The sequence below is a fragment of the Lepidochelys kempii genome, chromosome 13 (assembly GCF_965140285.1).
Source record: "Lepidochelys kempii isolate rLepKem1 chromosome 13, rLepKem1.hap1, whole genome shotgun sequence".
Taxonomy (NCBI): domain Eukaryota; kingdom Metazoa; phylum Chordata; order Testudines; family Cheloniidae; genus Lepidochelys; species Lepidochelys kempii.
The window spans coordinates 16,239,516-16,260,974 of NC_136392.1; the positions used below are offsets into that span (position 1 = coordinate 16,239,516).

The following is a 21,459-nucleotide window of genomic DNA, read 5'->3' on the forward strand; positions in this document are numbered from 1 at the left end:
GTATATATATAGGCCCAGAAGACAGCTTGAGGGGGAAGTGCTGTACAAACTATTAACCATTGTAAAGGGACAGTGAGCATCAAGATAATTTCAGGTAACAAACAAGGCATAAAATTAAAGATATTCCAGCATTGCTGTCAACACCATTGTTAGCAAAATATTAGCATTTGGTACGTGTGTCTTTTGGGAGCTATAGATGTAAAAGTCTAACCAGACTGATAACTAGGGTGAAGTCTTATTGAATCTAGGTAGGATTTGATTTTAAAATATGTAGTATGGACATCACTGTTGGAAATAAAGAAGCCAACTGCACATATAGAGACTGATTCAATTGAGTTACAGCAGTGTAAAACTCAATTGACACAGGGGGTCAAGCTCAGAATGTAACTGCCAAGAATATCAAAGGGGTGTATTCATTAACTTGCATTTTCCAGAGAGAAAAATTAAGCTGTGATCCAGTTGCCATCAAGGAACTGAAATTAGGTTAGCAAAGATGGGATCTGATTCTGTGCAATTACTGTTTGAGTGAGGCAGGATGGGAGCACATATGTAGTAACTAAAGAGACTCCCCAAGTACCTTTGGCATAGATAGTACATATTGGCTCTCTTTTCACTTGTACTACATTTCTTACCACATCTAGATTCATGGCCAGTGATTAGACAATTGCCCCAGGAAACAAGAATGGTTTCATTTTAAGGTATTCCTTTACAACAGTTCATCTACATTCAGGCCAAATTTTCCAACTACTTATGCTTTTGGGTGTCTCTTTTCTGGACACACCAAACTGATGCCTTAAAGGGGTCTGATTTTCAGCAGGTAGCTGCTCAGACATTTTTTGAAACTGGGTCCCTTTTAAAGGTATCTCAAGCTGAGCATCCAAAAAACACTAAGGCGGTGATTTTCAAGAGTGACTGAACACCCAAGTTGTAACAAGGTCATAAGAGGAGGTACAGAGCTATGGTGAAACTTTTAACAGATCCTCACCTCATCCAAGCTTCCCTCACAGATTTTTTGTCCTCACTATGATCTGTCTATCTTTATTTGTAGGTGAAAAAGGACGACTAGCCTTTGAAAAAATGGACAGAGTATGCTGTGAGTTGAGAGACACTGTATACCAAGAAGCTGAAATTGAAATCACAATATTTTAACTAAATGAAATGCTGAAGCTGATCTACAACTCAGGTCTGACCTACAGCCCAGGTGGCTACAGAAGGATTTGGTTTCCATGGTATATTTTCCATTTACCAATAGGTGGTTAAATTAGCGCACACAGTTATCTAGCAGATTTCAGAATATTGAGTGGGAGCATCCATTTGGGACAGTGCTTCCATTGGGGAGGTTAGGACTAAAAACCACACAGCAGCTGGATCAGAATTCTTCTGACACTGAGCTGAAACCATGAAGTATCACTGTGTGGTGCCCTCTCAGGCTGTGTCCACCAGGAAGCACAATAAACCTTGAAAAAACTCAGTCTGCCCACATTAGGAGGCAAAAGGGGAGTCTAACAGGAGATTTAGTAACTTGTTTGTTTTCACTAAGAATCCTGACTCATTCTCCTCCTCTTCTGTGGGGATTCATGAGTGGCAAGGGAGCAAAGGTAAAGTGTAGCCTTAGACCTGGCATGGGACAGTACTGCCTCTCTTAGTGCAGAGAGCATGAGCAGAAATAAAGCTTAGTGTGAAGAGATAGAGGTTTCCTTTCTGCTTCACATGTAGAAACTCTGAACTGATGGCAATGGGCCTGTTCATTATCATCCCGAAGTGGTTTCCCCTCCTTTGACACAAACTACTTAAAAATGAAGGGTCAGCTCCTCAGTTGGTGTGAAAGGAGCATAACTCCACTAGATTACAGCAGCTGAATAGCTGGTCCTAGATGTAGCTTTCCTACAGCCTTAGAGTTTTGACTTTATGGATATAAGACAATGTGGATGTGGACAGCAGCACTCAGGAACCAGAATACCTATATACACTTAGTCAATATTAGTTAGATCTACAGAAAACTAGTCCAAGCTGAAGTTATTAACCAGCACTTGTTCTGTCTGATGTCATAGCAGCTGCCATGCACTTTAAAACATCATTTCTAGGCTGGTCTGTGCTATCTTGTAAATTTGAGTAAGATCTTAAAAGTTAATTGGTTACTGGAAGCAATGTAAAAATGTACAGTAGACAAATTGGGATTTCAGTGCTTTAAACAAGAGATGTTTGAAATTAACTCTAATCTGAAAACCGTGTAAGCATAGATAGGAGGAAACTATTAAGGGAATATTTCTTCAACCTCACTTGTTTACTTTAAGAATTCAGCACATGCCTATCCTTCACATTTATGGATTAAGTGTATAGAACTGAGTTGTATATGGACAGCTCCAGGCAGAAGTGTCAAGTTTTTAATTTATACACTTAATCATTTAATCTTAGGCTAAGGTTAAAAAAAGGTACCTGAAGTCAGGCTCCTTAATCCATACTTGAGCACCTAGAAGTGGCCTAATTTTCAACAGAAGGTGCTGAATGCTCAGCTCTTAAAATAAGACCACCCACTGAGTATTCAAATATGGGTTTAGGAACTTCACATGAGGCATAATACTTGAACAGTCTTGGTCTTTATGTATATATTATACAGTATATTGTGCTTTGTACTTTTCTATTCAGTATTTATTTCTATGTTGGTTTACGTACAGTTTTCTAAAATTTTAAATAAAACATTAAGTGCTTGCCTTTTTGTAAACAGTCTGTGTGCTGAAAACGTTATGGGGGCAACTATTAAACAGATCCCTTAGAACAAAACTAGTGAAATAAGCCACAGCCAAATATGGGGGAGGATAGATCACATTTAGTTCTATGGTCACTGCTTATGAAATGTGAACCTGAATTTATTTGTTTAGTTACCAGCATTATTTTAGAAACATAAGTTTATATAGCACCTGCTCTGGCTGTTTTGGGGAAATAAACAGAACATAGGCCTGGCATTCAAAGTCAGGCTGAAACTTTTTGCTCTCCTAAATAAAAAAAAGAGGAATGTTAGGGAGGAGACGTGCTGGCTTGAAAAGCATCTTTCGGTTACTGTTCCACTCCAAACGTAAAACAGGAGAGCTCCACTTAATTTGCAGACATTTACAAGCAGAGGGCATGCACACAGTTGTAATATTTGCATATATTATAACTTCATCCTTACAAGAGAACAAGGAAGAGTTTGTTTAAAAGTGAGAGAGGATTACAATACAAGAATGAAGTTGATCCAAGCTGCAGTCTGAGCTAGGTTTTATGCAGTTACACTAACGTGACTCAGTGTCACATCCCATCTCTTCGACACTGGTGTTTCTCACGTCTTTTTAAGGGATTACTGGGATTGGCATCTCCAGGCAGCTTTACTTAAACTATATACACATACAGAGCAGAGGAACGGTGTACAATCACCACTCTCATAACGGACATTGATCTAACGGTAATCAAAAGGCCCAAAGCTTGTCTCATGAAAAAGTCTATGAAAAAGCACCCAGAATACTTGGAGATGTCATATTTACATCTGCAGGAAACCTTGTTGTACAGGTTGCTGTAGCATATAGTCCCATCCTGAAGAACAAATTTAGCAAGTCAATCCACAGCTAGTAAACTGTTGTAAGAACAATTATAGTGCTTTAGAGATCTTTAATGTTGCAGGTTGCACATCAGAGAGTTTACTGATATGACCGAAACACTACATATTTAAATTCAGTTGAACATCTATGAGCAAGCAGATCTGTAGTGAAAATGCATTTTTATTTTACAGCAGACATCTAGTTACTGACCTGAAAGCAAATTTTCTGCACTAGTGGAAATATTATTAATATTTCTATTAACGTGAGAAATCACAAAATAATCAGTAGGAGGTGAAATCCTGTTGATAACCTAAAGGTCTAAATTTGTTAGAGTGACTAAATCATCTCTACCTCTGTGATAAAACAGGAAGTGGAAAGACTCATACATCCATTCTTTAAAAAAATTTTATTGTTGCAACTAAAATGAGAACTGAAAACTTGTATGGGAAATTGAAAAACTGTACAGTTACTGAAAACTGAGGTCATTGCAGCGCCTTACACAAGACAAGATACCTGAAAATGTATTATACCAAAACATTTAGCTTTTGTTTTTTATTTTTTTATATTTTTTTAAAAAAGTTTATTCTATGGCAATCTGTAAAAAAAGAAAGACCTGATGAGTAAATATTTGCTTAAGGCATATAGCAGAGCAGCTAACTTTCTAACAATTTTAACATGGATATTTGTCCATTTTTCCCAAGAACAGGTTAATCAATACACCCACTTTGAAACACTACTGTATATACACACACCCAAACTACTACATACATATACAGGACATCAAAACAAAATGCTTACAGTTTAGCATTATAAGCCTTATACACACCTCACGGCTTATAGGGCATTCCACTGTATGTTCCCACTACAGTACAAGGCCTCCCCTTGACTTCAAACAGATGAAAGCCAAGTAGTAAAGTTAGCTGGGAGAAAGGGGCCTATTAGCTAGAGCTGCTGTCTCTCTGTACAGTGAGATGTGTCTAAGTTTTAATTTGTGGGAAAGGTTGCAAAATACAGTACAACTGTGGATTCCATACTTTCATCAACCCCAATATTTACATTAGTCCAAATAGAGGAAAATACTGTAAGTTCCATTCAGTTTATAGGTCACTCATTTATTTCACAAGTCTTGATCGCTAGAAACAAATTAAGTAGGGCCTGATGGCACAAAGTACTCACTTGAAACCTTGCTTTATTGGTGACCTTTCCAAAAGCAGAGTTTCCCCAAGTGCAAGTTTCTGAAGGCAGCACAGCAAGTCATTCTGAAATTGTTGAGATATTTGTTGCCAAAATTGACTGGAGGTGAGGTGTGAATACGGCTTAATACACACTTTGGAATGTCTGTATTATACTTACTCAGCTGAAATGAACTATGCTAAACAACCGGGTTACACTGAGTATGCAGAAATGCAATAAAAAATCGTGCCAAATATTAGGCAAGTACGTTACCTGATAAACACCAAATCAATGTATCGCTGAATGAAGACACTTTCAGCAACACCCTTTGAACCACAGCCACTTAAATGATCAGATCATGCAAATATAATTTGGGCACATCAGTAAGCAGAAGTATAAGTTTTTTCATCTTTCAAGCACATGGTATTTAATCAGGACACTAGAAGACTTTACATGCATTCTAATACAAAGGGGGTACAAATGTTGCCTTACAACAATATTCTACCAGATGATGGAGAGAATAACGGGGATAAAGCAATCACATACTGTATCTTAAATACACAAATGATCCATTATATATTATATCATTTTTCTATACTCAAATTTTTCATGTTTCCAATAATATACTAAATACTGACTGCTTACAATATTCCCCCTTTCAAGTACTGGTCTGACCAACAGTCTCACAGGTAAATTTTTAATTCCCAGTACTACCTGAGGATTTATTATTATTGTACTTTTGAGAAGCCCTTGATGCAAGCTTAACATTTAAAAAACCCCAAAACAAATAAAAACAACCCTTCCACCCCAAGTCAACACCTTATGGATTTAAGGAAAGAGCAAGAGCTACTGGCAGCTTTGAAAAAAATAAATATGGAGTGAAAGGACTGTTACACAATATACTCCATAAAGATGTTTACACTGAGAACGGTGGTTAAGTGCTATACAACCAGAATGCATTTTAAAAGCACTGATTAGTAACACTTGCAGATCAGTCATCATGGTTTAGTTATAACCACTACTGCTTTAAGTAGTGAATTTGCTTCTAATCTCTGCCCTACGAGCAAAGATTTTCTCTATTGTTTAAAATGTATGAATTTCGTACTCATGAAAGGAAAAGATTAACAGCATTGATGAGAATTAGGTTTAGTGCAATGCAAGCCTCCAGTCACAGCTCTGCTGATGCACTCCTAACACTATTCAAGTCCTGGGCCTCTCTTGAGTAGGCACAACCAACTGAGCCATTGTTCGGTTGTTTTGTCCTAATCTGTACTCTGCACCACCCAGCTCTTTTCTCACTTTGAGCTAGGATAGGAACACCCACATCTGCAGAGCTGCAAGGCCTCAGGCACTTATGCCCCACTACCCCAGTAATCATTTAACAACATAATTTCAAACCAAACTAAAGTCAATTTTGAAATCTTTACTTAAAAGAAGATCACACAATCGCTTGCATCATGATAAGCCAACTGGTATGTTCAAAGACCAACAGGTCTTCTGTTGATCTTTTAAGTTTGTTAAGGAAGCTGCCAAGGCATTAATTGCTCTGGATATATTGAAATGCTTTCCAAATAGTTTCTCACATCATCCTGGAGTACGCTCCTCCTCCCTCTGGTTTGTGCACAAAGCACATTACTCCTTACAAGCCAGGTTTAGAGTGAAACTGCATTTTTACGATCCAAATGATGAAGTTTAAAAACTGGTCCTTCTAAATGCCAGCTGAACAGCTGTAAAATGCTGGTGGACATGTTTTGGTTGAATTTCCCTTCCTGCTTCCCTCCTCCCCCACATCCCAGAATATAAAGGTAAAAACAACTTTACAGAGATTGGTACAATGTAAGTAGGCATAGGTGCAAGTAGAGTGCAACAAAAAAAGTCAATGGGGAAATACTTTTTGTTTTTTTAAAAAACACGTTTGACATGTTGGGATACCCTGAGCAAATGCAGAAGCCTGTTTTTATAAAGATATGTAAAAGAAGCTAGTTAAGAACAGTTATGCCATGATTAAATATATCAATACCACAGGCACTGCCCACAACTGAGTCTTTAACAGATGAAGTGAGACCAAAAAGTTTACATTCTTCAGATATGTGGATTCTCTCTCTTTTTGGGAACTCAGTAATAATATAAATCATGTATTTGGTTACAACACTTGGAGAGTACAAGCAAGTTTCACTTGCACCTAGTTTCTTTCTGAAGTAACACAAGGAAAAAGAACTGGCTTTTAAAAAAGGCTAAAAACAACAATGTGTTGTAATTCTATTATTCCAGAAAAAAGAAAAAAAAAGGAAAAAAAAAAAAAAAGACTTATTTGGCATTTTCTCTGCTTACTCCTGAATATTTTAAGGCCCTGAGATTAGAATATTATGTTCTTGGGACCACAGGGCTAAATTAAACCCTAGTGCATCAATTCTCTCTTTAAGCCCTAACCAAAAGTTCCAGCCTTTCAACCTAAGGTATATTTCCACTGAGACAAGGCTCAGATGCCTCAATTAGATTTCTTTCATAGAAGCGGATTACACACTGGTCAAATTGTTGTTGTTCTTTGTATACTCAATCTTGCTGACATGTCCATCAATGAAAACATACCCTGTAACAGAGGTAAGCTCCTGCTGTGAGGACAGTGAACATACAGATATTCACTAGAAATGGCTTCCAAGTTGTCATCATGTTCTCATCATCCTCTTCTATGTTTTCTGACTTCACTGGCTCCTCTTTGTGGGGCGAGGCACACGGATTTTCACCAACAGTTCTCCTCCTCGGTTCAGTGTCTTGACTAGTGCTGAGGGATGAAGAAATAAATATTCAGTATAGTATTCTCCCCTTGAGGGGGAAGGTGTGCAGACACTGAGGCCCAATCCAGACACCTCATGGACACTTACAGATGAAGATGTAGATCAGTTATCAGCAAGAGATTTTACACCTGATGCACAAGATGTATCCTTTTAAAGATTATAGTTAGGGCTTTCAGTTAGAGATTTAAACTGATATTTATTGCCCTAATCAGCTGGGTGTTGCTAGTAAACAAGTTGCTTCTTATCCCAAGTTGATTGCCATATCCCTGATGATACTCAAGCATCTACCCAGTTCAGATTCTCCACTTCAAGGCCACACATCCGGCAATCATCCTTACAAATAGGAATTCCTGACCGTGAATATATTCAAAACTATTCTAGGCCCATAAAAACACACAAGCACTACTTGCACCAAAACGCTGAACCTGTTATCACCAAAGCGTGCGCAATTGTTGGAGCAAGACAGTAGGGCTTCAGCTCTGTATAATTATACACAACATGCTCCTAAATTAAGAGATTAAGGCTGCAAAGTCAAGCACTCAAAAGTAAAGAAACGCCAGAATTAAGTTTGCTTGTTTAACCTTTATTTGGCCACCTTGTGTGTATGCATTAGGATAGAGTATAATTACAAGATCACATACTGTACTATTTTTCTTAAACTTAAAGTTGTTTTAATTCTATATTTAATTTTGCACTTAGTTCCCTAGATTTTTTTAAAGGCAACTAAAATAATAATAATAATAATTTTAAAAAATCACAAAAAGAAAAGGAGGACTTGTGGCACCTTAGAGACTAACCAATTTATTAGAGCATAAGCTTTCGTGAGCTACAGCTCACTTCTTCAGATGCATATCGTGGTAATTCCATCATGTGGCATCACACTGACTCCCACGTAGGTCATCAGCAGGGGGCACTACAGGGCAAGCATGTCCTTTCATAGATAAAAAAAATTATGGAGACCAGCTTAAGGGGAGGAAAATCTACTGAGCGTGCCTCATTTCGTGTCAATACTTACAGCTCTTAGGGTCACTCTCCAGCCAGTTTCACAAGGCGGGGTGGCTCAAGGCACTAAGTTTCCCAGATTTATTTGCCAAAAAAATATCTCCAGAACTTTGTGGGAAATGTTGAAAGTTAGATGCTCCTGTTCCTAGTATTCCCTTGCGAAACTGGGTGCGTCCCAGGTGTGATCATGTGTTTTATTTGCCTGATAGCCTTGGAATTCTCCCCTCAGCTGTTCTCCTGGTAAACTCTGATGTCGACCCCTTAGCCAACACAGTATGCATACTTTCCACAGTATGCATCCAATGAAGATCTTTTTATATACACACAAAGCATGCATCCAATGAAGTGAGCTGTAGCTCACGAAAGCTTATGCTCAAATAAATTGGTTAGTCTCTAAGGTGCCACAAGTACTCCTTTTCTTATAGCATACTATATTTCAGACCGGTGAAGCAGCAGTGACATCTAGTGGTTAAACACAAAAAACCCTTATTTCCCCACCCCCCAAGTTATAGGTTTATTCTTTAGGCCAAATACTTGAGTCTAGCTAGCCTGAAAGGAAGAATAAAAAAAAAATCTCTTTGGCAGCGAATTTAAATGATCATAATTGATTTGACCTGTAGTAGAAAGCAAAAATAGTTGCCCAGCATGAAAGATACATATGACAAGAGAACTGTAGATTTAAAACAAATTGGATGAACTACATCTTTAAGGCAAACAGGTGCTTTGACACTGAATGAAAGTTATCCACTCCTATATTCTAGCATGAGGACTGAACTGACCTAAAAGGACATTTGAAAATGTCGCAGGATATATCTGATAAAGTATGTAGAGCACCAGATACCTGCACTGATTGGTGTGGTTGAAGCTAGCTGGCTTAACTTCAAGCTGAAGGCCTGACAATCCACCTAACATGTAAAAGAGCCCTGTATAACCAAACCCCTTATGCACCTACATGTGAGGCTAAACCATGTAGTCATTGCTCCTCCTCCATCTTTCATCATGGCCTAGCAAGAGCTGTCAGGTGGCTTTTGTATCCTTTTCACATCTCACCTAAACAAGCACATGGGCCTTTGGAAATAAAGGGCTATAATCCTATTCTAGGAGCGCTGTCACAAGAAAGCGTCAAGTTCTGTCCAACACGCACAACTTGACTGAATTACCTGTCTGGACCCAGCTGCACAGATGAGCCATCAGGTACCATCTTCTCCACAGTGCTGACTGCACATCTGATCTCTTCCTCTACCACCTGGTGCTTAGGGAAAAACTCTGTGTGTTCGTGCATCCGCCCGTTGTGCATTTCTGATGTTCGCTTTGGTGGCCTCGGAGGTGGGGGAGTATGTTCTGGCGGAGGGTCTAGGTCTTCATTGGAAAGCTCTTTCCACTGCTCCTACACAGAAGAAAGTGGGTATTAAGCTCCGCTATATTATAATATATTTTATATTAAAACCACTGTAATTCTAACATTAACATGACACAGGCTTTACACATCAGTCATTGTTTTACTTTCAGGGTCACTGTTTAGTTGGTGGGAGGGCAGAGGTGAATGCATCTGAACAGTATGCCCACAGCCCAACCACACATACGGGAAACATTAACTGGAGATTTAATTTAGTGCTTCACCTACATGAAAAACTCTTAAGTAGCAACATGAACCCCATTTTGTGCTGTAGTATTACTTAGCAGTAACTTAAACATGCGTGCTTCAAAGGAGACAACACTGGAAGAATCTACAGCATGTTGGAAAATTGTTAAGGGCCTAAACAGAAGACTTAGCAAAACAGCATCATGAGGCTCACACAGCAATGGCTATCTCCCAACTGTTTCCCAGAGGGTCACAAGGAGGAGAACTTTCCATGTGACAGCAGCTATTGTGGGCTATTTGTACTTATACAAACACATCAACATGCGTAAAACAATGCATTAGATCCAAGAGCACTGTGCACTACTCAAGAATTTAAATTACTGTACAATACTCATGCCAAGGATCGTGTGTACTTTAATGATTCATTCAGCCCTCTTAACCTTATTCAACCATGCTAACTTCCCTCATGACATTTGCCTGGCTACATGTAATTATGAGGATCTTAATTTACCCTACAACTGATATTTTTGTATGCTGTATTGTAGCTGCGTTGGTCCCAGAATACGAGAGACACAAGGTAGGGGATGTAATATATTTTATTGAACCAACTCACCCACCTTCTCTATGTACAAATGATATGCAATCAATACACACCTGCACCGAAGCATCTCCCATAATAAATTTTGCTCCTTCAATAACAGCCAAATAAGAGAAACGAAGTTGATCTGCTGTCTGTATAAGCCCCATTCTGTACTTTCTCATTTCTAAGAGAACTTGCTTAATGTCCACAGAAGAAGGATCTTTCCTTTTGTCCATCTGAAGGTAAAGATTTGAAACTTGCTTTACACAGATACCCACTCTAATGTGTTTCAACACAACGACTCATTTGTTGCATAGGCTTCAAACTGTTCCCATGTTAACGGGTATAGGGATGAAGGTAACATGTGAGACTTCTATCAGGCCCTCACTGCTTTAAAAAAAAAAAAAATGCAGTTTTACCTCAGGATAACTAATGCATGTGAACTATCCCCAAAGTAAAAAAACAAACAGTAAAGATCAGGCACTTTAGTTTTACCTCAAGGTAAATTAGGCAAGGACCACTTTTCTTAGCAGGGAAGACAAAGCCTAACTTTGCGAGTCACTCCAATTGGAACCAGTGATAGTTTTCTTTCATACTCCCACAATGGCCCATTCAAAGTTCAATTTGCTTTAGCTTTAGAATGAAAATATTACCGAAGACAAAAGTAAAAGTTAAGAGACAAATGTCTCAGAGGAATGTGTGTCACTATATACCACAATTCATGAAAGGTGCCATGGCTCGCATGAGCTTCAAATAAGCAATTCCCAGAAGTAACTACACAAAGTTGTAACTCACTCCCTATTCCCATCTAGAGTAAGTGGTTCTTACCAGTAGAAGACATGTATCAACCAAACAAAAAGTTCCCGATCTTCCAATTCCTGCACTGCAATGCACCACAATGGGTCCGTGCTCAGGACTCAGTGAGCCAGACTCTCTCACTTTGAACAGGAAGTTGAGGAACGAAGCAGGAGATTCTGGGACTCCAAAGTCAGGCCATGTGGTATAGTGAAAGTGCAGAATTTCTCTAGTTTCCTGTGCCTGTAAAATATAATGTTTCCAAGCTATAAGAATCTCTAGATACGATTTAAAAAGAGTATTCAAGCACAGCTACTGTCTGCAACAACATACTAATCAGAGGAAGAATACCACTCAACACATATTCATATTCCTAGTAAGTGACCAATTTTCAAAGTATATTACATTCAAAGGGATTTCCAACATCAGTCTTGATGCTGCAAATATACACATCTACATTCTACAGTTCATAAGGAAATGGGCAGGATTTCACTTGTACTGCCCTATATTGCATTCATGCCACGCTGCTTTCTCTTTCCAAATCTTACCTTGAAAAATGATTCCCTTTAAATTTATGATGGACTAATCCTACTCACCATTCTATTACTGTATCCTTCCAGTCTCCATTCTTTAACCGTTCAGCAAGAATACTTGCTTGCTCGCTCATTTGCTGCTTTCCTTTAATCCAGGGGTCGGCAACCTTTGGCACGCGGTCCATCAGGGAAATCCGCTGGCGGTCCAGGACAGTTTACCTGCAGCGTCCGCAGGTTCGGCTGATCGCAGCTCCCACTGGCCGCGGTTCGCCATCCCCAGCCAATGCAGGAAGCGGCGCAGGCCGAGGAATGTGCTAGCTGCCGCTTCCCGCAGCCCCCATTGGCTGGGGACAGTGAACCGCAGCCAGTGAGAGCTCCGATCAGCCGAACCTGCGGACACTGCAGGTAAACAAACCGTCCTAGCCCGCCAGTGGATTTCCCTGACGGGTTGTGTGCCAAAGGTTGCCAATCCCTGCTTTAATCTAACCCAATCCTTTTTCCTATGAAGTTTTCCCATTCTGCATTTAAGAGCTGCTGAACCCAATTCTAAAGCACTACTTGCTTGTAAAATATCATGAATGTCTAAGGAGCTATATAATTTACAAATAATTCTCTCACCATAAAAGCCTTGTGATATTTTGAATGAAGGACACTAGATAAAACTAAATTATACAGCATAATTTTACAGTTTATAGTTCAGCTGTTCATTTTATCCCCATATACAATGGGCACTATGCCCTTCCAATAGATGGGCTGGCTGAACTCTTTGGAAAATGAGGTACCTCAAGTTGCAGGAGCAGCTCAGACCTGTCCAAAGCAAGGACCTTATACTAGCACAGTCTTTTCCTTCACAACCAACGTCTACTAAGTTGAAAGCAATCTCAGAAGACTTAAGACTGATGCTCTCAGCCTCCTGAAATCTTGAACCAAAGCTTTAGAAGTTTGTCTGCTACAGACACTAACCTGGGATGTTTTTTCTGACAAATTCTGAGTTCTTGCTAGTATAGTTTGGCTAGTGAAATTTATACCTGACAATGGGCCTATTTTCAGCTTCCTGGCAAGAGGGAGCATAGAAGCAAGGTGCTAAATCTTTAGGAGAGATTATAAATATTAGGTGAGGGCGGACAGAGTGCTTATCCAATAACAGGCAGTACTAGGTTTTAAAAAGCTAACTAAAAAGGCAAACTGAAATCAAAGTAGAACTGAAATTAGCATGTCACTAAAACGTATTTGACATTCACTACCTGTCCACATGCACCTGCTCCAGCACAGGTTCGGGGTGCTCTGTGGACTTCAATTTTAACTAGATGCAGATGTTAGTTTTGATCAGATGTGCTCACTGTAGCTGCCCCTTTAGCCAATCTCCTCTAGCATAGTTTCAGTGCCCCGCCCCTCCCTCTGCTCTGAATGATTCTGCTACGACTCCTCTCTGCTGTGTTTATCCATGTGTGCAGTGTATCCCCAGCACTGCTTTGCACTGTTCCCCACTGCCCCCATTGTAATGTTTTATTTTGTCACTGCCAAAAACAGAGAGTCCCCTTTTAGCAACTAAGGGCCTGAGCCTCAGGGGGGCTCCATGTAGGCACACAGTCCCACCTGCACAGAGCTCATTGCAGGATCAGGGACCAACGCTGCTGGGTGTCAGTTTAGCAGAATGAGTAAAGACTCAATCAATGGCAGAGCGCCTCCTGTTGACGCAGCACAGTGAAGACACTGGGGTAAATCGACATACACCGACTCCAGCTACGTGAATAACAAAGCTGGAGTAGCGTAACTTGGGTAGATTTACCCTGGTAGTGAAGACAAGCCCTAAGTAAGGAAGGCTGCTGATTCCCTTGCTGAAGGCTTTCAGTGTGAAGAGGTGAAGATTTAAGTCCATGTAGGAGGGATGATAAGGACACAAATTCCAAGAAAAGGTGTTTTCAGAAGATGTTTTTTAAAAAGCTCCATGTATACATTCCTTAGCAAATTGGTAATGATTGAGTGCTTGGAAGAGCCATTATTTCAGACATTCCTGTACGGAGGTACTGGACTTTTACACAGTGATGTTATAAAGGTAACACTGCCCTAACGTTCCACACTGAATCTAAGACTAGGTCTCTACCTGCGGCAGTGAGTTAATACACTGCATGTCCCCCTATAGCAGTGTAGATAGTGAGTGTCTTCACTCTATTCATCTAAGCAATGCCTCCAGAACCTTAGGGTATGTACTCTACAGGGCTCTACACTCCCTGAGCAGTGCCTCCTCTATCTACACGGCTGTGTTTAGCAGAGTAGGGTCCCGCTGCCTCCCTGCCGCCAGGGCCTTTCCTGAACACAATGAAAGAGTCTGGCAGTGGGGAAAGGCTCTGGCAGCTCCCTGCCGTCTCTCCCTGGCCAGCCTGCCACACACACACACACGTTTAGATGCAGCCTGCTTTTCATTGCAGTGTGTAACTACACATACCCCAGAAGTAGCTGTCACTGTAGAGAAGGCCTAATGCTGAAGATGTCACAATAGAATATCTATTCATTCAAATTGTGTTTTGAATTACAACAGTTAACCTCATAAATGTTAATATATGTTGATTCTTTACACTTTGGAGTTTAACTTCTATGTTGTTGGGGAAAATCAAAGGCTGAAAAAAGTGTTTATCCCCACAACCAGTACAGTCTAGAGCAAATTGCATTGGCATTCACAGACCAGAGCAACGCTAACATATTGAGAACCTCCTAATTCACTGATGGGCATGTTACCCAATTTCAGCATCCATTCCCTTTGTACTGGAAGCCTTTACAAACCAGGATCAGGAAATACAGCTCCATGATGGGGAATTCAAGGACAACACTATTTGACTGGTATGCTTTCCATACTTACGGTAAGGTTTTCTAATTCTAGCTGTCGTACTGTGTAATATGATTTTATATCTTCAGAAATCAAGGTTAACTTCAAGTTTGTATCCTCAAAGAGCATTTCTTTCTCCTCTTTCTGTGGCCAGTACTGTGCACATTTTATCTAAAAAAGAAAACAGAGGAAAAGCACTAGTCACTTGGGTCTATGCTAAAGGTGAGAAAAAAGGAGTGTTCCTTAATCCAGTATTTTTTAAGTTATTATTAATTACATGTATTAATGTGGCACTAAGGAGCCCTGAGGTCTAGTATATTGCAATAAATTCAAACATACATTTCTAAAAAGAAAGGCTAGTTCTTGCAGGAGGGCGTCCTGCTTCCAGTACATCATGCAAGTACTACCTCATCACATCTTGGTATCTTTCACACAAAGGCCCAGAGGCTGGTCCTCACTCCACCCCTGGAAAATTCCCAGAGCACAAAGGTGCCTTAGGGTGGATGTAGCTCTTGTACTCATCCCTGGCACAGGGGTGTGCTGGGGTTGGGGGAGGGATCAGGGCTGTGCAACGCTGCTGTACGTCAGAGCAGCCCCCCAGGAAATCTCATTAAAAGCACCCCAGTATTTTTATTTGGACCCTGCATCAGTAGTCCGTATAGCATGAAGAGATTCAATTGGCTCCTATACATTTAAAAGCTGGGGGACTCAGAAGAACTTCAGAGATCGTGATTTTAGGCAGTTTCACTTTGCAACCAACAGGCACATAAGATGAAGTTGGACTGAACATCTCAAGGGAGGAGATCACAATAGGAAAATAAGAGTTAATAAAAGACAGCACAATTTAAGTGTGAAAGCTTCTTTATAGAATCCATAATATTCTACATACAGAAAGGTACAGCATTACTAATTTGGAAGTAAAAATGTCAGATGAGATTTTGGGGTATCCATTCACTCCCCACAAGTGTTAAAGTCTTAGGAGATCATTGTGATTCCATATGGCACAGTTTAAAAGTTAGAAAACTTTAATTGAGCTAAAAAAAGGAGTCTGCAAATATTCCTGTTACCTAGCTTCTGCCTGCACATAGTAATTTTCTCAGTAATAATTTTCCAGGAAACCGAACGTCTGCACCAATAAACTGTTGACATGCTAGAAACTTAAATGAGTCAGCCAAAAATACAAGTAGTGCATTTTGCTCTGTACAAAGGGGAAATGACACTAAGGGATCTTGTTAGCAGAATACATAAAGTCTGCAACCATGTCTCTGACCTCTAGACCTATATGGATATTATGAACGTTGACAACTAAACTGCTACTTTTCAGAATTTAACAAAGCTCCTCCAAAACAGGATTTTGATCAGTGTTCCAAATCTGTTTGCACAGGAAACGGATTACTGCACATAGCTAATGCTTCTTATATTAAATTGTAAATAAAGTGGCCTTAATTTGGAGTGGAACAAAGTTGAAATAAGAAAACTAGTTATTACATAGTTTATCACCAATGAAAAGGAAATCATTATGATGGGATGGTAATAAAATGTGAGAGCTGTTTCTGTGTAATGGGAGTTGGGACGAAAAGAGTATTTTACCTCTAAGGGAAGTTTGAGACATTTTACAAATGGCTCTTTTTTTTTGGTAGATGGGGAAGGAATCGTAGGACAAATTATCAAGGCCTACAGTGCTTCCAACACTGGTTAAATACTGAGCAGGAGGACAATATGAAGCAAGGATACGTTATCTTCTGCAATTTTTTAAAAATTAAATCTTAGAACAGAGCAGTTAGTTTCAGGTCTAATTTCTGCACCAAATGGCTCTGCAAACATTTTGCTTAGTTCCACTGAAAAAAAATCTCTCACTGCTGTTTGTTGAGAAGCATTAGCCCTCTGCCCTAAGGGATCTTGAAAATTCTTTGCCTTGTTACTTTGGGGGGAGGTGGGGGGGATGGGAGGAGAGGAGAAGAAGGAGAGAGAGTGAGTGCATGTGGTTGGAAAGGGAAGGATGATTAAAACAGAATTACTGCACATCCCCTTTGAAGGTTACATTTCACTATTCCCATTACTAAAAAAAAAGCAAAAAACTCATATCAAGACCAGAGTTAGAACACAGCTCACTTGCACAACTGGTTTCCTGATGACCAGGAATTCTTTCCTGGTTATGCAAGTGTCCAACACTAGATCCCCATTAGTGGACACAACATGCCCACTTACCCTCCTCTGAAATGGCCTTACAGTCAGCAAAGGAACTAAAAACATCTCCTGGGCTAAAACCCACAATGTGAGTTTTAGCCCGCGAAAGCTTATGCCCAAATAAATTGGTTAGTCTCTAAGGTGCCACAAGGACTACTTGTTATTTTTTCCTGATACAGACTAACATGGCTACCCCTTTGAAAAAAATCTCAGTGTACAGTTCTAGTCAATCTTCAATTACTTTTGAATCAAATCTGCTCCATTGGCAGACCCACTACTGTGATCACACTGTGGCAGCTTCCATTAACAAGCAAACTATGGTAATTTCTCCTGAGCCCATGGCTACAGCACAAGTCCTGGGCCTAGGGATGGATGTCCCCCCCCACCTGCCAGGAAGCTAAACCATCCCTCCTGCTCGCTCATGCGGTGGAGAAGAAGTGGTAGAGCCTGTGCCCCCACCTGCTTACCAGAAGGGCTGAGCCCCTTTTGCACCCCACAGGGACAAGTGGCCAATACGTACAGAGATAGCTGGTAGATTTCCAGATATTTCACTAATTATTTTCTGGTGATCATTCCCTGTGTCTAACTCCCCTCATTCTCTGTCCCAACCTATGGGGAAATTTAGGTATGTAGGGGGAAGGGGTGAATTGATGAGCATAGGAAATATGTAGATCAGACGGAGTGGCACAGGAGAGTTTGAAAGAGAGTTGGAAACAACAAGAAGTTAGCTAACATCACCCTGATCAGTTTCTTTACACATTGCTCTTTTCTGTATATTTTGTCTGCCTTTAAATATAGACTGTTAGATCTTAGGGGCAATAAATTAATCTACAACTACTTTTAAGGCCCCTGGATAGTGCCAAAGTAACGTAAAGGGTCTTAATATAAATGGGAACCAGGGCCCCAGTCTCCAGCCATTACCAAAGAGGAACTACACATAAGCATCTAGCCTAGCAGGATTGAAGAGAGAAACCAAGTTAGTGTTCCTGTATGGAAAACTCCAGTTGCACTCAGCCCGTAGTATAGCTGAATTCAGAAGAAATTACAATCTGCTATTTGGAACTGGATAATTTCCACATATCCCTCAGTTAACCAAGATCCATTTTCAGATATTCAGCTTCTGAATCTTAGATATGCTTTGTTGGACAAAATTCTTTATATGCATCTTTCTGCCACCATTATGTTTTGGTTATTTATTTGTTTTTAAATACACGCAGCTAAAAAACACACATATACTTACTGATCCTTTTTCCATCACTCTGTTGAGCATGACAACACCACGGCTTTTCTGTTCCCAAACCATCTCCCAAAAGTGACCACAAGTATTTGGCAGAGGACCCTGCGAAGACAGAGAATCTTCTAGAGTAAGCGACATTTTCTGTGGAAATAGATTAGAGCACTGTACCCTAACTTTACAGCCTAATGCATGCAAGTAACTTCTCATTTTAAGAGTCTGAAATGCAATACAATAGCTTTAAGTTCCATTTTCCAACTATGAAGTCACTAGCTTGTGTGCACTATATCTGTTTCCCCACAGAAAATAGGAAGAGAGAAATGGTCTTATTTGCATGAAGGGAACTGGGAGTGGGAAAAAGAAAAAAAACCAAACACACAGAATTTGGTCAGGAAGGGCAAAAAAGGAATCTAATGGGGGAAATCTCACTCTGACCCAGTCAGCGGGATTTAAGAGTAAGTAGTTTGCAAAACTGGGGCCACCGTGATTGACAGTAAGTATATATTACAGGTAATAAAGACCTTGCTAGTAATAATGTGCCAAAGTTACTGACTGAGGCAGAGCAAACAATGGTCAGTCAAAAGAATGAGCCAACTATTGTGGACTGCTCAAACACTATACAGAATTCATTAGTCTTCTTCAATAGCTCCTCTATCAATTGTTCTTTAAGGAGTAGTCCTCTTCATTAGATCCCAAAGCTATCTACTTTCAAAGCACCTTCGCTTGTGTATCAAGATTTTCCTTTATCCCTAATCTCTCTGTTAGTTAATCTATGTAGCGGGGAGATATAATACCACCACACATCCTCTGAGGTGGTTGTTTTTTCATTTTTTTTTTTTGATAACCTAGACTAACAAAATTGTGCAGCTGTCATTTCTCACACCTCGCATGGCTCAAAGACAAAATAATGTGGCATTGTCCTTGAAAAGACTAACTGGATTCTCAGCGGCCTCATTTCAAATTGATTAAAGAAACACTGGGTTAGAACTGATATAAACTATCAGCTAAGTGTACCTGTTACTTCCTTGCCCTGAATAATAAAACAAGTAGATCTGTACCTACAATTGTTTTTCCTCATTTCCTAGGACATCACAGATCCTAATTAATTCATGGTTTTTTTTAAAAAAAAGTCTACTTCTGTACTACAGATTGGTGTTGATTTTCTGAAAATGAGGAAGAGCTCTTGACTTCTGCTAAAAAAATATTAATCCCAGTTTACCTTCATCTAATAAGCGTAGGACGACGAAATTTGGTGGTTTTTTTTTTTTTTTTTTTTAAACACACACACAAATATTACAGATGACTGTTCCCAGGAAACTGAACCATAAATCTCATTGTCTAAACAACATTAAGGCAAACAAGAACTCTGGCACAGGCTCAGAGTTAACAACTAACAAGTCATGCTATTAAGGTATAATTCAGTCTGATTACATATAAAGATGTAGAAGTTTAGATTAATAGGAAATGTAACTCAATGGTGCTATTTTTTAATATTAAAAAAAGTCTTAGATCTGTTTTTCTACACTTTTCCTGACTATTTTAAAATGAAACTTACAAGAGAAAATAGCTCCCAACAGCCTGACCTGAAGGTTTAAACTAGAAGATGAGATTCCTCACTACTTCTAAATAGTACACTGGTGATATAGCCTGCACTCAGTGGATAAAATACACACTTTTAAACCTCAGCTAGTGGAGAACTACATTGCTGTGTTGAGGCATCTATATTGAAGTCATAGGAAGGATCTTTCACTAGAGTTACATGTCCAGGAATGTGCTGTTGTTGGAGGACTGAGGATTTTAATAGTCCTTAAAAGTATAACTTATAAGGGGGGAGTTAATGTACTCAAAGTCCTCTTGCTTAACATTGTTTTGATCTTATGTCCCTGCTCCATTACAGGACATGCTCGTTTAAAGTTGTACAATACTCCCCTATAACGTCATTTGGCCGCATGATTTGTCCATGGCTGGCAGCCCTCTCCCCCCCCAAGCACCTCCCGCCCACCAGCGGACCCTGCGGATCAGCACCTTCCCCCTGCTCCCCCCCCCCCCCCGCCCACGGCAATTAACTGTCTTGTGGCATTCAGGAGGCTCGGGGGGGGGGGGGGGAGAGTGAGGATGCGGCGCACAGCCTCCCAGGCCCCTCCCCTGCCTCCTGGATGCCGCAAACCAGCTGACTGCCGCAGGCAGGAGGAGCAGGGGGGGAAGGCGCTGATCCGTGGGGTCCGCTGGCAGGCAGGAGGCACTTGGGAGGGTGGGGGGGGGGGTATAGGGGAGCTGCCAGCCTATTTAATACCTGTATTAAATTGCTTGGTTAAAAAATTGTTTTAAAATGTATATAATACCTTGTCTGGTGTAGTGGGGTGGTCACTATATTTAGACTTTCAACATCAGCAAGGATTATGCAAGTAACATTCTATAGAATCGCATGGTCTTCAACAATATTTACCATACCAGCTGCTTCAACTAAACTGGGATTAATTTAGATTTAAAATTGATGGTGTTTTGAACAAACATGATGATTGCCTGTTCTCTTCATTCCTTTGGCCACTGTCGGAAGACCGGATACTGGCTAGATGGACCTTTGGTCTGATCCAGTATGGCCATTCTTATGATAGCCTCCCCCAAATGTAGCACTAATAAAGGATTTCACCACTAGCAGGAAGTCCCTCTCTACACTGTTCTTTAGCTTGTAATTTTCCAGTTTCATCAGTGAAACGTGCATTTAAAAAACAAATACAAAAGGACAGCCTGTATACGCAAGATGCGATTTCAAATATAAAATATTGCAAAACCAGAATATTAACTGGTACTACACTTAAGAATATAGGCATCTACAGTTAATATTCCTTATAATATTGTTGTGTAAAGGAGCATGACCAGTTAACCAAAGGGATAGCAAACTGGCAAATATAGCCTAAATGTCAAACCCTTGATGAAAGTGTTAAGGAAGAGAATGGTCAGAGCACCTGACTTTTCATTTCCCAGTGAATCAGGCTGTCCCAAGTATTTGCATAAAAAACAAATTAGTTTGAGATGTAATAACAGAGATGGAGTCTTACGTTGCGAGGAATTTCTGAACTCTCAAATTAACTTTGCATTAATTTAGTTATGGTTTTAATTTGTGAGATTTTATATTTTGTGTATGTGTGCCTATTGTTGAATTTATTAGAAACCTAGACATG

The 21,459-nt window shown here is 40.0% G+C and overlaps 2 protein-coding genes across 12 annotated transcripts in view; one reads left to right on the top strand and one right to left on the bottom strand.

The window, feature by feature from the left end:
• The window catches only part of RIPOR3 (RIPOR family member 3), a 69,296-nt gene extending 66,586 nt beyond the window's left edge, over nt 1-2,710 (top strand). For 6 of the 7 annotated variants that reach the window (XM_073309424.2, XM_073309427.2, XM_073309421.2 and 3 more), the window contains one exon: nt 1,049-2,710. In XM_073309424.2, coding sequence (XP_073165525.1) covers nt 1,049-1,149 — 101 coding nt within the window. In that variant the 3' untranslated portion in view covers nt 1,150-2,710. The remainder of the gene's footprint in view (nt 1-1,048) is intronic. The other variant, XR_012154681.2, reaches the window with a different exon arrangement.
• Nucleotides 194-21,459, bottom strand: part of PTPN1 (protein tyrosine phosphatase non-receptor type 1) — a 65,800-nt gene continuing 44,534 nt past the window's right edge. For 3 of the 5 annotated variants that reach the window (XM_073309428.1, XM_073309433.1, XM_073309429.2), the window contains 6 exons: nt 18,284-18,382; nt 14,890-15,027; nt 11,533-11,742; nt 10,779-10,940; nt 9,703-9,929; nt 194-7,527 (listed from right to left, as the gene is read on the bottom strand). In XM_073309428.1, coding sequence (XP_073165529.1) covers nt 7,320-7,527; nt 9,703-9,929; nt 10,779-10,940; nt 11,533-11,742; nt 14,890-15,027; nt 18,284-18,382 — 1,044 coding nt within the window. In that variant the 3' untranslated portion in view covers nt 194-7,319. The remainder of the gene's footprint in view (nt 7,528-9,702; nt 9,930-10,778; nt 10,941-11,532; nt 11,743-14,889; nt 15,028-18,283; nt 18,383-21,459) is intronic. The other 2 variants (XM_073309432.1, XM_073309431.1) reach the window with 2 other exon arrangements.